The sequence below is a fragment of the Asterias rubens genome, chromosome 13, assembly GCF_902459465.1.
Source record: "Asterias rubens chromosome 13, eAstRub1.3, whole genome shotgun sequence".
NCBI classification, from domain to species: domain Eukaryota; kingdom Metazoa; phylum Echinodermata; class Asteroidea; order Forcipulatida; family Asteriidae; genus Asterias; species Asterias rubens.
The window spans coordinates 8,343,867-8,355,888 of record NC_047074.1 but is presented as its reverse complement, the minus strand read 5'-3'; the positions used below and the strand labels follow the sequence as shown (position 1 = coordinate 8,355,888).

At 37.5% G+C, this 12,022-nt stretch overlaps 2 protein-coding genes across 7 annotated transcripts in view; one reads left to right on the top strand and one right to left on the bottom strand.

Moving 5' to 3' along the window:
* Positions 1–5,112, top strand: part of LOC117298310 (unconventional myosin-XVI-like) — a 58,726-nt gene extending 53,614 nt beyond the window's left edge. For both annotated transcript variants that reach the window (XM_033781486.1, XM_033781485.1), the window contains 3 exons: positions 82–207; positions 584–1,008; positions 1,934–5,112. In XM_033781486.1, coding sequence (XP_033637377.1) covers positions 82–207; positions 584–1,008; positions 1,934–2,173 — 791 coding nt within the window. In that variant the 3' untranslated portion in view covers positions 2,174–5,112. The remainder of the gene's footprint in view (positions 1–81; positions 208–583; positions 1,009–1,933) is intronic.
* A 2,027-nt stretch (positions 5,113–7,139) lies between these two features.
* LOC117298525 (telomerase reverse transcriptase-like) overlaps positions 7,140–12,022 on the bottom strand; it is a 29,419-nt gene continuing 24,536 nt past the window's right edge. For all 5 annotated transcript variants that reach the window (XM_033781824.1, XM_033781822.1, XM_033781827.1 and 2 more), the window contains 7 exons: positions 11,727–11,807; positions 11,348–11,420; positions 10,921–10,963; positions 10,547–10,673; positions 9,652–9,721; positions 8,587–8,692; positions 7,140–7,858 (listed from right to left, as the gene is read on the bottom strand). In XM_033781824.1, the coding sequence (XP_033637715.1) occupies positions 7,781–7,858; positions 8,587–8,692; positions 9,652–9,721; positions 10,547–10,673; positions 10,921–10,963; positions 11,348–11,420; positions 11,727–11,807 (578 nt within the window). In that variant the 3' untranslated portion in view covers positions 7,140–7,780. The remainder of the gene's footprint in view (positions 7,859–8,586; positions 8,693–9,651; positions 9,722–10,546; positions 10,674–10,920; positions 10,964–11,347; positions 11,421–11,726; positions 11,808–12,022) is intronic.

Below are 12,022 nucleotides of genomic sequence, written 5' to 3'. Positions count from 1 at the left end.
TAGCCTTATGTTGGCGGTCTCCCTATTGTTTTATAAATGTGACTCTGCTGAATATAGTGTTATTTTGTTGTCAACCATTAGACACCGAAAGGAAGCGTAAAAAGTCTGAAGCACCAATGGATGATCTGGTGGCTGAGTTACTGTCAGGAGCTCACAGACTCCGTCCTACTCCAAAGCCAGTCAAAGGTCCAGGCACAGAGGGACAAGGTAAGCACTCAAAGCTGGGGTTCAATCTCAAAAAGCATTTAAGCATTAGACTTGCTAAGCACAGAATAATCTTGCTGAATAAAAACTGGTTACCGACACAAATTCCATAAAGGTTTAAATTGTTGCAACTGGTGCCCCTCTCAATTTTTGCGTATCAAAGTAAATTGCTTACCAGCATTTTCTGCTTAAAAGCTGCTGAATAGATGTTAAATTTGCATAGGGGATTAAAAATATTCATTTTGGTTTTACCCATATACACTGATGTGTGTTGGCACTGTGTGGAAAAAAATCACAGGCATATTACTCGAGTGGGATTCGAACTCACGACCTTTGCAATTCTCTGAATTTGAATTAACTCTGAATTTGAAACATGCAGTCGCTGACCCTGATGAGCAAGCCAAGATCATCAACAAGCGTCAGCCACCCCCAGTCAGCCCGACTAAGCCATCGAAGACCCCTCCAAACCCAGCCCTGAAGAGTCCTGGCCCCAAAACCCAAGCCAAACCCATCCCGTTCGTCGCTCCAAAACCCAAGACCAAATCAACATCTAGTGATGATTACCTTGGAGTGATACCTCCACCTCCGTCTGTGACGGCAGGCATGTGTGTTACAGCTAGACCGACCGCCAACCACCCTCCTGCCCACCAGGGTGTTGCCACTAAGCCAGGAGTCATCCCTCCTCCTGCCCACCAGGGTGCTGCTTCATCAAACGGAGTCGGGCAAGGTGCTTCCCCGCCTCAAGAGGATGATCTGCCTCCTTGGAAGAAGGCCATGAGAGATAAAAAACTCAAGGAGCAACAGGTGAGGGTGAAAGTTCACTTCTGAAAAAAAGATTCGGTCTTTTTAAAGGCACTGGGCTCTACTGGTAATTACCCAAAATAATTGTTAGCAAATATTTTTCTTCTTCTTGGTAACGAGCAGTGGAGAGCTGTGTTTATCATTGTGAGAAGTCTGTCTCTCAAGTAACGAAGTTTTTGAGAAAGAGGCAATTTCTCACTTAAATAAATATAAGACTTCAGCTGAAGCCTTCTATTATGCATCTGAAAGCACATAGAGTAATGCAACAAGGGTGTTTTTTCTTTCATTATTCTCTTACAAATTTGCAATTGCGATCTTTCAGCATATCGATACTCAATTTCCAATTCTGCTATTACTATGGCGTGTCATGGCCGAGGGGTTAAGAGCACTTGACTCAAGTTGTTTCTGATCAGCAGAGTGTGGGTTCGAGTCCTGGTCTTGGCATTTGTGTCCTTGAGCAACATACTTTAACATTATTGCTTTGCCCCTAGATGGGACATAGTACTAGTTTTGGTGCATGTAAAAGAAACCAGCACACTTATCTTGGAAGATTAGGGGTTAACCCGAGTGTTCCTGGGTCACACCAGTAAGTGGCAATGCAAGTAAGCTAGCACTAAATAATAATCATAGTGAGCATTCAAAAGTCTAACATGTCTAAGGGAAATTTTTGAAGGGACACCAAGGCGAAGACCAAGCCCATAGAGACATGGCCTTCGTGTAGTTCCAGACCGTCTAAGCGTGTAAGCGTATTTCACAGGTTAGCAAGAAATTTAGTCGCCCATCTTGCACGTTTGCCAGGGATTTGCATTGCACAATAAAAAAAAATTGTGTGCTTACAGTTAGCATTGCTATGAAATGGAAACAGCACAGTCAGACCAAAATCATGATTTTGTTTGTTACATGTACATGTTTTTTTTTTAACCTTCAGCAAAAGGAGGCAGAAGAAGCGATGAAGAAACAACAAGAAGACGCCAAATGGAAAGACATCCCAGAATGGAAGAAGAAGATGATTATGGAGAAGGAGCGCAAGAAGGCTGAGGAGGCACAGGCCGCCGTTGACCATGACAAGGAAGAGCGAGAAGCCAAGATTAAGGCTATGCCGACGTGGAAACGGAATCTCGTCAAGAAGAAATCCACATCGGATGAAACAAATAATAATGGGATGTAAGATTGTATCGGACTGCCACAGATATTTCCATGTGTATATTAACAAGGGTTCCCATAGATCTGGAAAATCAAGGAATGTATTGTGGAAAGTCATAGAAAAATTACTTTTGAAATCATGTAAAGAAAAAATTAATGGGAGATAAGATTAAATCGTGCTGCCAGCATCTCCATACATATTCACTGTGTATATACATGTATTAACCAGGGTTCCCATAGACGTTGGAAAAAAAAAAACCCGGAAAATCAAGGAATGTATTGTGGAAAGCCATGGAAAAGTTCTGGATTGTTGTTACTTTTTTTGTCAAGAAGAAATCCACATCGGATGAAACAAATAATAACGGGTTGTAAGATTGTATTGGACTGCCACGGATATTTCCTGTGTATATACATTTTGTATTAACTAGGGTTCCCATAGATGTTGGGGAAAAACATGGAAAATCAAGGAATGTATTGTAGAAAGTCATGGAAAAGTTCTGGATTTTTTTTTTCGTTTGGAAAAACTGGTCAAGAAGAAATCCACATCGGATGAAACAAATAATAATGGGATGCAAGATTGTATTGTACTGCCAACCATATCCCAACATATTCACTATGTATATTAACCATGGTTCCCGTAGATGGAAAATCCAGGAATCTAGTGTGAAAAGTTACAATAGTCAGGAGATAGTCCAAGAAGTCTGGGTGTATGTCTGTATTTATACAGTAATGCATGGTTTCTATAAAGGGTCACCATTTTAAGTGGCTAGACTTTTACACAGAAATGAAATTGTTAAATTATGTTTGATACTATATGTTTGTTGGTTAATTGCAAATCAAGTGACCAATGTTGACCATTCCATGTAAATGATTACTTACCTACAGGTTGTCAAAAAGCGCTGGTGACTTTATTTCACCATTTTTTATATCACAACTGAGTGATCAGAACAAAACAATTTTAATTTGAGGACAATTATGAATTCAGGTATAATTATTTCCTGATAATTTAACTTGACCAATATTCATTCCAAATTTAAATATTTAGCACTGCAGTTCTGAAAAAAAATGCAATCATGTTTCATACATTGACACACGTTTGTCTGTGTTGTGTTGTCATTTAGCCTTTGAGATAAAGACTCTGCTTACGTCCGAATTTAATGCCATTAAACCTTATGGAAAATGATATTTATATATACGACTTTTCACAAAAAAGGGAAACAAAACTAAAATGGAATTATTTGGATCTTGATTCCTGATTTCACTGAAATTCTTAATTTAAAGGTTTTTTTTAACTGGCATTTTTCTACGAATTGCTGTTTTGTTAAGACAGTATGTCCACTTTTTTCACTGCTGATGATTCATTCCTTAAAAAGTTGCTTTCATTTTGATATATGACTAGAATTATGGTTGAGTTTAGAAAAGCACAAAAAGGTCAAAGGTGTAAACATGGACATCATGGGTGCATTTTTGTGGCTGTAACCAGTGATTAACCAATGGCTAATTTAACTGAAACAGTCTTTGGTTTTGACTGTTAACAACCAAATTATTGACAAAGTGTGTTTTGAATATAACTATTTTGTTGACTTCTGTTGTCTTTCCTGGTTTAGTAAAAATATTTCAGTAAAAAAAATGTTGGTAGTTGGTCTGAAAAGCCATGGAGGTAGGAATGTACCTTCATGGAAAACTTAATACAGTTTTATGTTGAAAATAGTTGTTTTATTCTGTGAATGAGTTGTACAATATGCGATAAAATGGATATTGACAATGTGTCTAATAAATATTTTGGAACAATAGGAGACTTTGGAAACACTCAATGGCAGCAGACTTACCAGGTTAATTGTTCTTTTAAATGAGCTAATGTTCAAAAATGTCTTTTTAGAAGTAAATTGACCTCTGAATACCTACATGTAGTGTTCCCCAGTCTCCTAAAGTTTGCACATAATTTTGGACCATTTCTGAACAATTGTTCCAATTTGTAAGTTTTATTTATGGCGTCATGATAAAAATTTGTTATTTCAAAATATAAATATTTTCTTAAAAATTCTGCAACTTGGGGATGATGACTTTTGATTTTGTTTTGTAGCAATAATCAATGATATTGTAATCTTCATTAATAGTGCTTCATATCCTTTCAGAACAAACATTGCTGTTCTTTTTATTGTTGGCGATTATGTAGATCTATTTATAATATATTACTCAAACATCTGTATTATTATCGAGATTAGTGGTAAGTTAAGATTATGCAAACGTATGCAAATTGCATTTCTAATTCCAAGAAGTGAGATGGACAAATGAAAGATTTTTTTTCTTCACTTTTCGACAACATTTTAAGAAAGGTTTTTGAAGAAATATTCTAAATCAATAAGTAAAAAACTTAATATAAGAAATGTTTTATATACAATGTATTAAGGGACAGGGTAATTAACGACTTAACCGTAGTTTCTTTTCATTGAAAGTAATTTGTAAATATTTATGTTAAAATGGTAAATAACATGACAAAAGCAGTCGTACTTAACGGTTAACTTTGATTGGCATTTCCAATAGGTATGCATGTGAATGTGAAGTGTACAAAATGAACTAATGCGAGAAGGTGTCAATACAACACAAAATACTTCAATGCTATTGTCCTTAATGACATATTTATGATTTACTAACAAGGAGTTAACCAGGCTGTTACATAAATCACAATCTTGATTCTGATTTTTAAATTTAAGGTTTGCCTTCAGGTTATCTTTCAATTATTACTTTTATGTTTTGAAATGTGATTTGTGTGTTTGCGCGCACCTGCTCTAATGTCCATGTTACATGGGGCAACATAAAATAATGTCTGGTACAATGACTTGCTTAATTCCTCAGACTAAAGAGACAGTTGCTATGTCAAATAGTTTGGCTTTTTATTTAAATATGATGCACTCTTTGAGGCTATTTTTTATATGCACTGCCATTCTGATGAGCAAAAAAAAAGTTACTGGCAAGAAAATCACACATTACGGACAAATTAACACAGCACTAAAATGAGGTTCATCGGCCATTTTGCTCTTAAAGCTCTTTTTTGCGTCCCTTCAATATAATATATTGATAAACATTTAAAATAAGTCACAAATAGACTGTATGAAAGGCCAGTGTTCTATATTCAGACAACCCTCTTGTGATTCCATGTTATGGTAAGGGTTGGGGTGGGGTTATGGTTCGGGTAGGGGTTAGGGCCAGGGTTGGGGTTAGGAATAGGAAAACACTAGGGACATCGGAACTTAGGTGTGTAACTGTATAAAGCTTTTAGTTTGTAATTAACATAAAGAATAGCAACTGGTTTTGCAGAAACTATAACTGAATCTGTCCATTATTTATGCTCTAACAGTAACATTTCCAAAGCAGGCGGGTCTTGCTTCTATATGATTTTTATTTGTATAAGTTGCGCTTTGATTTTACATGTACAATGATGTATTACGTTCTATATTATTTAATTAACACACCATTGGGTGAAAGGAATGATTTTGATAACATTTCAGGGTGAGATGTTTCAAATATAGATGGATCGCAATAGGCGTCATCGGCCACCATATTTGATAATTTGTGCACGCATGAAGAGCTACCATTGGCTGAGAATCAAGTGCAATGCGTACACGACGCGCACTTTTTCCTTGGTAATGCATCAAAAATGGCGGTCGATGACTCGTATTGCAACCCATCTATTGAAACAAGGATAAAGTCTTTAAAGGCAGTTTTTCTTTCTTTCATTATTATCTCGCAAATTTGACGACCGATTGAGCTCAAATTTTCACAGGTTTGTTATTTTATGCATATGTTGAGATACACCAACTGTGAAGACTAGTCTTTGACAATTACCAATAGTGTCCACTGTCTTTAAACAAAATTCCAGCTTAATATTTTTGGATCATGAGACACTAGCCATGGTTAATTTTTTCAGAGTGAAGCTTTTGATTTTAACGATTTGTTTGTTTGTTTGGACTTTGTATTCAGAGAAAAACCTGCATTATGTAGCTAAATCGGAAAGCAGAAACTGTAGAAAAAAAACATGAAATGGGTTGTTTAATAACAGGTTATTAACATTAAAAAATTTGTCCGATTAGCTCAAATTTGGCTCAGAAACATATTTAAGAATTATGATTACCTACTTTACTTTTGATGATTCCTTTTAAAAATGTAATTAATGCTGGATTTCTTTTCCGTTATCAGTAAAATAACACATCTGACAAATTAACAACTACAATACTTGTTAATGTTACTTGTTTTAACATGAAATGGTCACACATTGATTATAAACTACCTTTGACTACCTTTGTTCCTGTATACTTTGTTATTTAAAGGCGGTGGACACCATTGGTAATTACTAAAACTAATTATTATCATGAAACCTTTCTTGATAATGAATGGGGAGAGTTTGATAGTATAAAACATTGTGAGAAACAGCTCCCTCTGAAGTGACGTAGTTTTCGAGAAAGAAGTAATTTTTCCCTGAATTTGATTTCGAAACCACAGATTTAGAGTTTGAGGTCTCGAAATCAAGCAGCAGAAAGCACCCAACTTCTTGTGACCATGGTGCAGGTTTGTTATTTTATGCATATGTTGGGATACACCAACTGTGAAGACTGCTCTTTGACAATTACAAAATAGTGTCCAGTGTCTTTAAGTGGACGGTAGAATGGATAGGCTAAGAGGAGACATCAATACAATGTGTACAAAATATTTTACACAAAATAATGTATACACTTTAAACCTATCCTCTTTGGTGATCACTTGTTTAACCCTTTAGAGACCATACATGTAGCAGCCTTTTGTACCAAAAAGACCAGGGCCCAATTTCATGGCTCTGCTTACTGTAAGCACAGAATCGGCGCTTACGGAAGCAGGGAATTCCGTGCTTACGGCAAGCGTATTTCACGGGTTAGCGGGAAATTTGGCGTCTGCGCGTGCGTACTCCGCGCTACTAGGGATTCTACGCTTACAAGGCTAGCGCAGAAATTCGGCGCTTGCCTTGTAAGCGGGGAATCGTGATAGTAAGCCCAGAATTCGGCGGTAAGCAGAGCCATGACATTGAGCCCTGAGCAGCTGCAAACAGTCTCAGTATTGAGCTACTTTTACTCAAACTACATGTCTTACATGTATAAGAGAGTCAAAGAAAATGTATGGGACCAAATTGACGTTGTCCAATGTTTCCCATGTAAACATAGAATCTACAAACACAAAAAAAAAACCATATAACATAACTTTGGCCCATGTTTCACCTGTTTGGCCCTGTAGCACAAAGTTCTAAAATGATTTTGTTGTGCACTTTAGGGCAAAATTTGATGAAAATGCAAGACCTTATGATTTGTTTTGTGCATTTTAGGCCAAAACTTGATAACAACAAAAGGCAAGGGGTTACATGTACACCTTGAGGCATTTTGAGCATTTTAGAGCAAAATAAGAAGGATACCAGCTACAGATATTAATATATCATGCTATTTTGGCTAGTAACCTTATTCTGACATGCCTTCTTTTGTTGTGCTTAGCTACTTTTTTTGCTTAGCTCTGATGGTCGCAAGTCAATTGAAGGTAAATGGGCTACCCTGCTACAGGTCAAACAAGGGTTTATGGACTACCCTGCTTCATGGGGCGTCACACTCCCCTGTCATGTCTTCATCTCCTTGAAAGCTTGAGGCATGGATGGTGATGTGGCTACCTCTAGTGCCAGGAGTTCTTGCTCTGCCTGGGGAGACATGTAATATAGGAAGGGAAGGTAAGTGTCGACATATCTCGTCATTAGGAGAAAAGAGATTTCCACAAAGCAATAAAATTCATTGTAAAAAAAATTTTCAGTATTACATGTACCTTAGTGATTTGTATCGTGACATCACACTTTTCTTAGCAGCTGTGATTGACTTCCAGTAAAGATCAATATTAAATCATTGTGAAATGGCCCCAGGGCTCGACTCCACAAAGAGCTAAGACTTGTGGCTTGTCGTGGCTGATTTGGGCTAGCAGGTTAATTTGGGCTAGTAGCTAGCAGCCTAGTTTACCGGACCCGAGCTCAAGTGTTGTCAGCTCGAGTTCGAGTGTTGTCGGCTTCAGAGTGTGGGTTTGATTCCCCGGTCATGATACTTGTGCCCTTGAGAAAAGGACTAAATCATAATAATTTCAGAAAAAGTTGGGTAGGTAGTGAATTCTGCTCTACCAGCCAGGCTCCTAGTGAATAGTATCCATCCTCACAGACTGTGAAGGGGGTAACCCTGTTTTAGCCCCAGGAGTAGGTGGCAGTGTGCCCCTGGTGGCAATTGATTTAGGCCGCTTGCCCAAATCAATCAAGTGACATTTGTTTCTCTGACACCCAATTTCAAAAAAGGAGAATCAATGGTGATGGTCTTTATCCACTGGTGGTTCTGAACTAATTTTGACAAGGTCCCTCGCAGAGAAGTACCAATTACACATGTAGCTTACCAGGCAGTTGGCAGCTCTCTTCTTTGTTTTCTTGATACGCCTCAGTAGAATTCTGTATCTGCTGTGATGACGTTGAAGCTTGGTCTCAAATGCTTTCATGCACAACCTACAATGTATCAATGAAAATATTATGATGTTAGTTCATGAACGGTGTCATGTTCGAGTGGTTAAGAGCATCAAATTAAACTTCAGGTGGTGTAAGTCATCCGAGTGTGGGTTGGTTCGAATCCGGTCGTGACACCTGTGTCCTTGAGCAAGATGCTTTAAACTATAATTGCTTTTATATAACACCCAAGCAGATCCTTGCCATTTGATTGGAGGATTGTCCATCACGTGATAGCAAATAAAAGTACCAATACACGCTGAGTCGCTCACCGTGCTTTTTCGTTCCATCAGAAAAGTACCATTGCACGCTGCTAGCGTGCAATGGTACTTTTCGGATGGAACGAAAAATCTGAGTAAAAACATCACTGCGTGCGCGTGTCTTTGGTAACGCAGCAGTGTTACTGCAAGGCATATTAGTAACATTACTAGCATTCGACTTCGACAATTAAAAATTGTAGGCCTACGCTTTGTTTGTTTTGAAAGTTGTATCTTTCAATCAAAATGACAAAGATCTACTTGGATGTTATATAAAACAAATAATGAATGTTTTTCATTCGTACAATGGTGCGAAAATGTTCATTCGTTGAAAGCTGGAATGTTTCATTCAACTCGGCTCCGCCTCGTTGAATAGAACATTCCATCTTTCAACTCATAAACATATTCGCACCATTGCACTCATAAACATTCATTATGTGTATACTATTCAGCCAGGGGTATAAATGGGTACCTGTGAGGATAGAGGTTGATATGGTGTTTGAAAAAGCCTTCTGAGCGCCATGGCAGCTAGGGCTGTATACTCCTCAGGGAGCTTTAAGATTAGAGGAATGTTATTGGCCCAACGACCAGGGCACTAATAAAGCACATTGAGACAGTTTTTAAACACAGTGCAAGGAAACGTCTGAAAACAGTTTCATGATAATTTCTAAATGTGATTTTCGGAAAACACTTTTGGCAGCTCACCACTTTACTTGTTGCTTCTTGAGAGTGCATCCCATGTGAGGAAGTTGATCTGTCAGCCGAAAGAGTATATCTGGATAGAAATAATAATTATATTAAAGATGTTTTTAACCCATACAACATACCCATCTCAAGGCACTGACAAGAACAAAAGTTAATTAAAAATAGTGTATCACAAGGTATGATTTCAGTTTGGTCTTGAAATTAACAATATTCTCACATTGTCTTCAATGAGTTAGAAAGCTTGTTCCACAAGGGAGGAGTGTTGGAAGTAAATGCTCAATCACCCCATCATCGTATTAATTTCGGGACTGCTAGAGAAAGATCACTTGAAGACCGGAGACCTGAGCAAGATGGCTTATATGGATGTTGATTACAGAAGCGATGTGTAAAGGTGAGAAGAATTTTAATGCACGGATGGTGATGAAAAGGACATTGTATCCATGCCTACATCCTCACAGACTGTGAAGGGGTAACCCTGTTCCAGCCTCAGGAGCAGGTGGCAACGTGCCCCTGGTGGCAGTTGACTTGGATGTAGGAGGGTGGTACATGTAACACGCCAGGCAAGGAGTTCCAAAGAGATGCAAAACGTAATTTTTTTAAAATATTTTATTTTGTTACTTTACTGCAAAGAAAGAAGTGTATGGAGATGAGAAGAAGCAGAAAGTATTGTTTCATGCTCACACACCCTGATGGGAGGAACCAGTTCGGACACACTGGTGCCACATTTACCATATAAATATCTTGAGAAAAGACAGAAGCTGGCTACAGATATACGGTGGGAAAGATCCCAACCCTTCATCAAGAAGATGAACAATACAATACAAAACTCTGCACTCTTGTCTAATAAATATAGATGATTTTTGGATGACTACAATTTTCAAGTCAAGAGTCTTACCCATGAGCTTACTGGCAGCCTTGTCTGCCTCCTTGAACTGAAGCACCTTAAGCTGACTGTGTAACCGAAATGCAGAGATCAGGAAGAACTCGTAACAATTCCTCTTGATGATCTCGGGGAAGTTGATCTAAAATAGAAACACAAAATAATCAGGATAAAGAATTCATGTACTATGTGTTAAAAGAAATAGAGTAGAACATCCATTAGTAAAAGGCACCATTGCAATGGGCCAATTTCATAGTTTTGAGCTCTATGGAAAAATTGCTTTCTGTTATAACAGAACAGTGAGCAAATTTGTCTACCAACTTTTATGGTGACATACAAAAAGAAACTGACACAAGAAAAACCTTTAAAAATTCTACAATTTTGTTTACCTCTGGATCAAGGAAGAATTTATTGCACTTTGACCTCAGCAATCTGAAAAATAAATACAAATCACAGAAAAGGGAAAATGAGAGCACGACAAAGTAAAATCATGTAAATATTCTCTCTATAATCTATGAATGAAGGTTTTGAAAAAAAACATGAATGGTTTACAACTCGAAGCTGCAATCACGCACAATTTAACGGCAATGTTCAAATGCAAAATTCTTTGCTTATGGCGAATAGAATCACTTGCTTTAAACAGTGCTGAACGGTTTACAACTCAAAGCTGCAATCAGGCACAATTTCCAGCGATGTTCAAATGCAGAATACTGCACTTTAGCGGATAGAACCACTTGCTTTCACTTTAAATACAGGGTGTCGTAAGAGGAAATTCAAGTTGTCATTTTGCATTGGCGGTAATAATTTGATACTTACTGCAGTACTTTGGTCTTGACTTTGGGAAGGACATCCTTATCTGTGAAGTTCACTATCATGGTATGGCTGATACCTAGAGAAAAATAAATTATGAAAAATAGAAAACAAAATAAACAAAACAATTAAGCCCTCCCAAAATATAACACCTACATGTATAATGTAACATGTAAAACACCTGCACCTATGTACATGACTTATGAAACAGGACCAATTTGCCAGATAAATCCTGATGATTTTGGACAAAGTGCTGATTCTGGTAATTGATTGATTGATTAATTTATGGATTATTGATTGGTTAACTGATTGATCAATTAAATTATTGATTTATTGAATTTGTTGGTTGATTTTTGATGCATTGAGACACAAAATAATCACTTACTGACATCCTTGTATCTTGTGTAGTCATTTGATACTCCAAGAGTCTCCGTGTTGATGAGAAGTCCACACCAAGGAAACAGTTCTGAACAACAGAAACGGCAAAACAACTTTGAATAATTAGCTGGCATTTATGGAGCGCCTTTTCCAGAGGCTGCAAAGCGCTAGGATGTGTCTAACACAGATTAAAAAATCTAAATCAAAGATGTCCCAAAAAAAGAAAATCACTCTCGACGAAACAAGTGGGTCTTCAGCAGTTTCTTGAATTGTTTTTTTGCAGCTGTCTTGTATTGAGTTCCA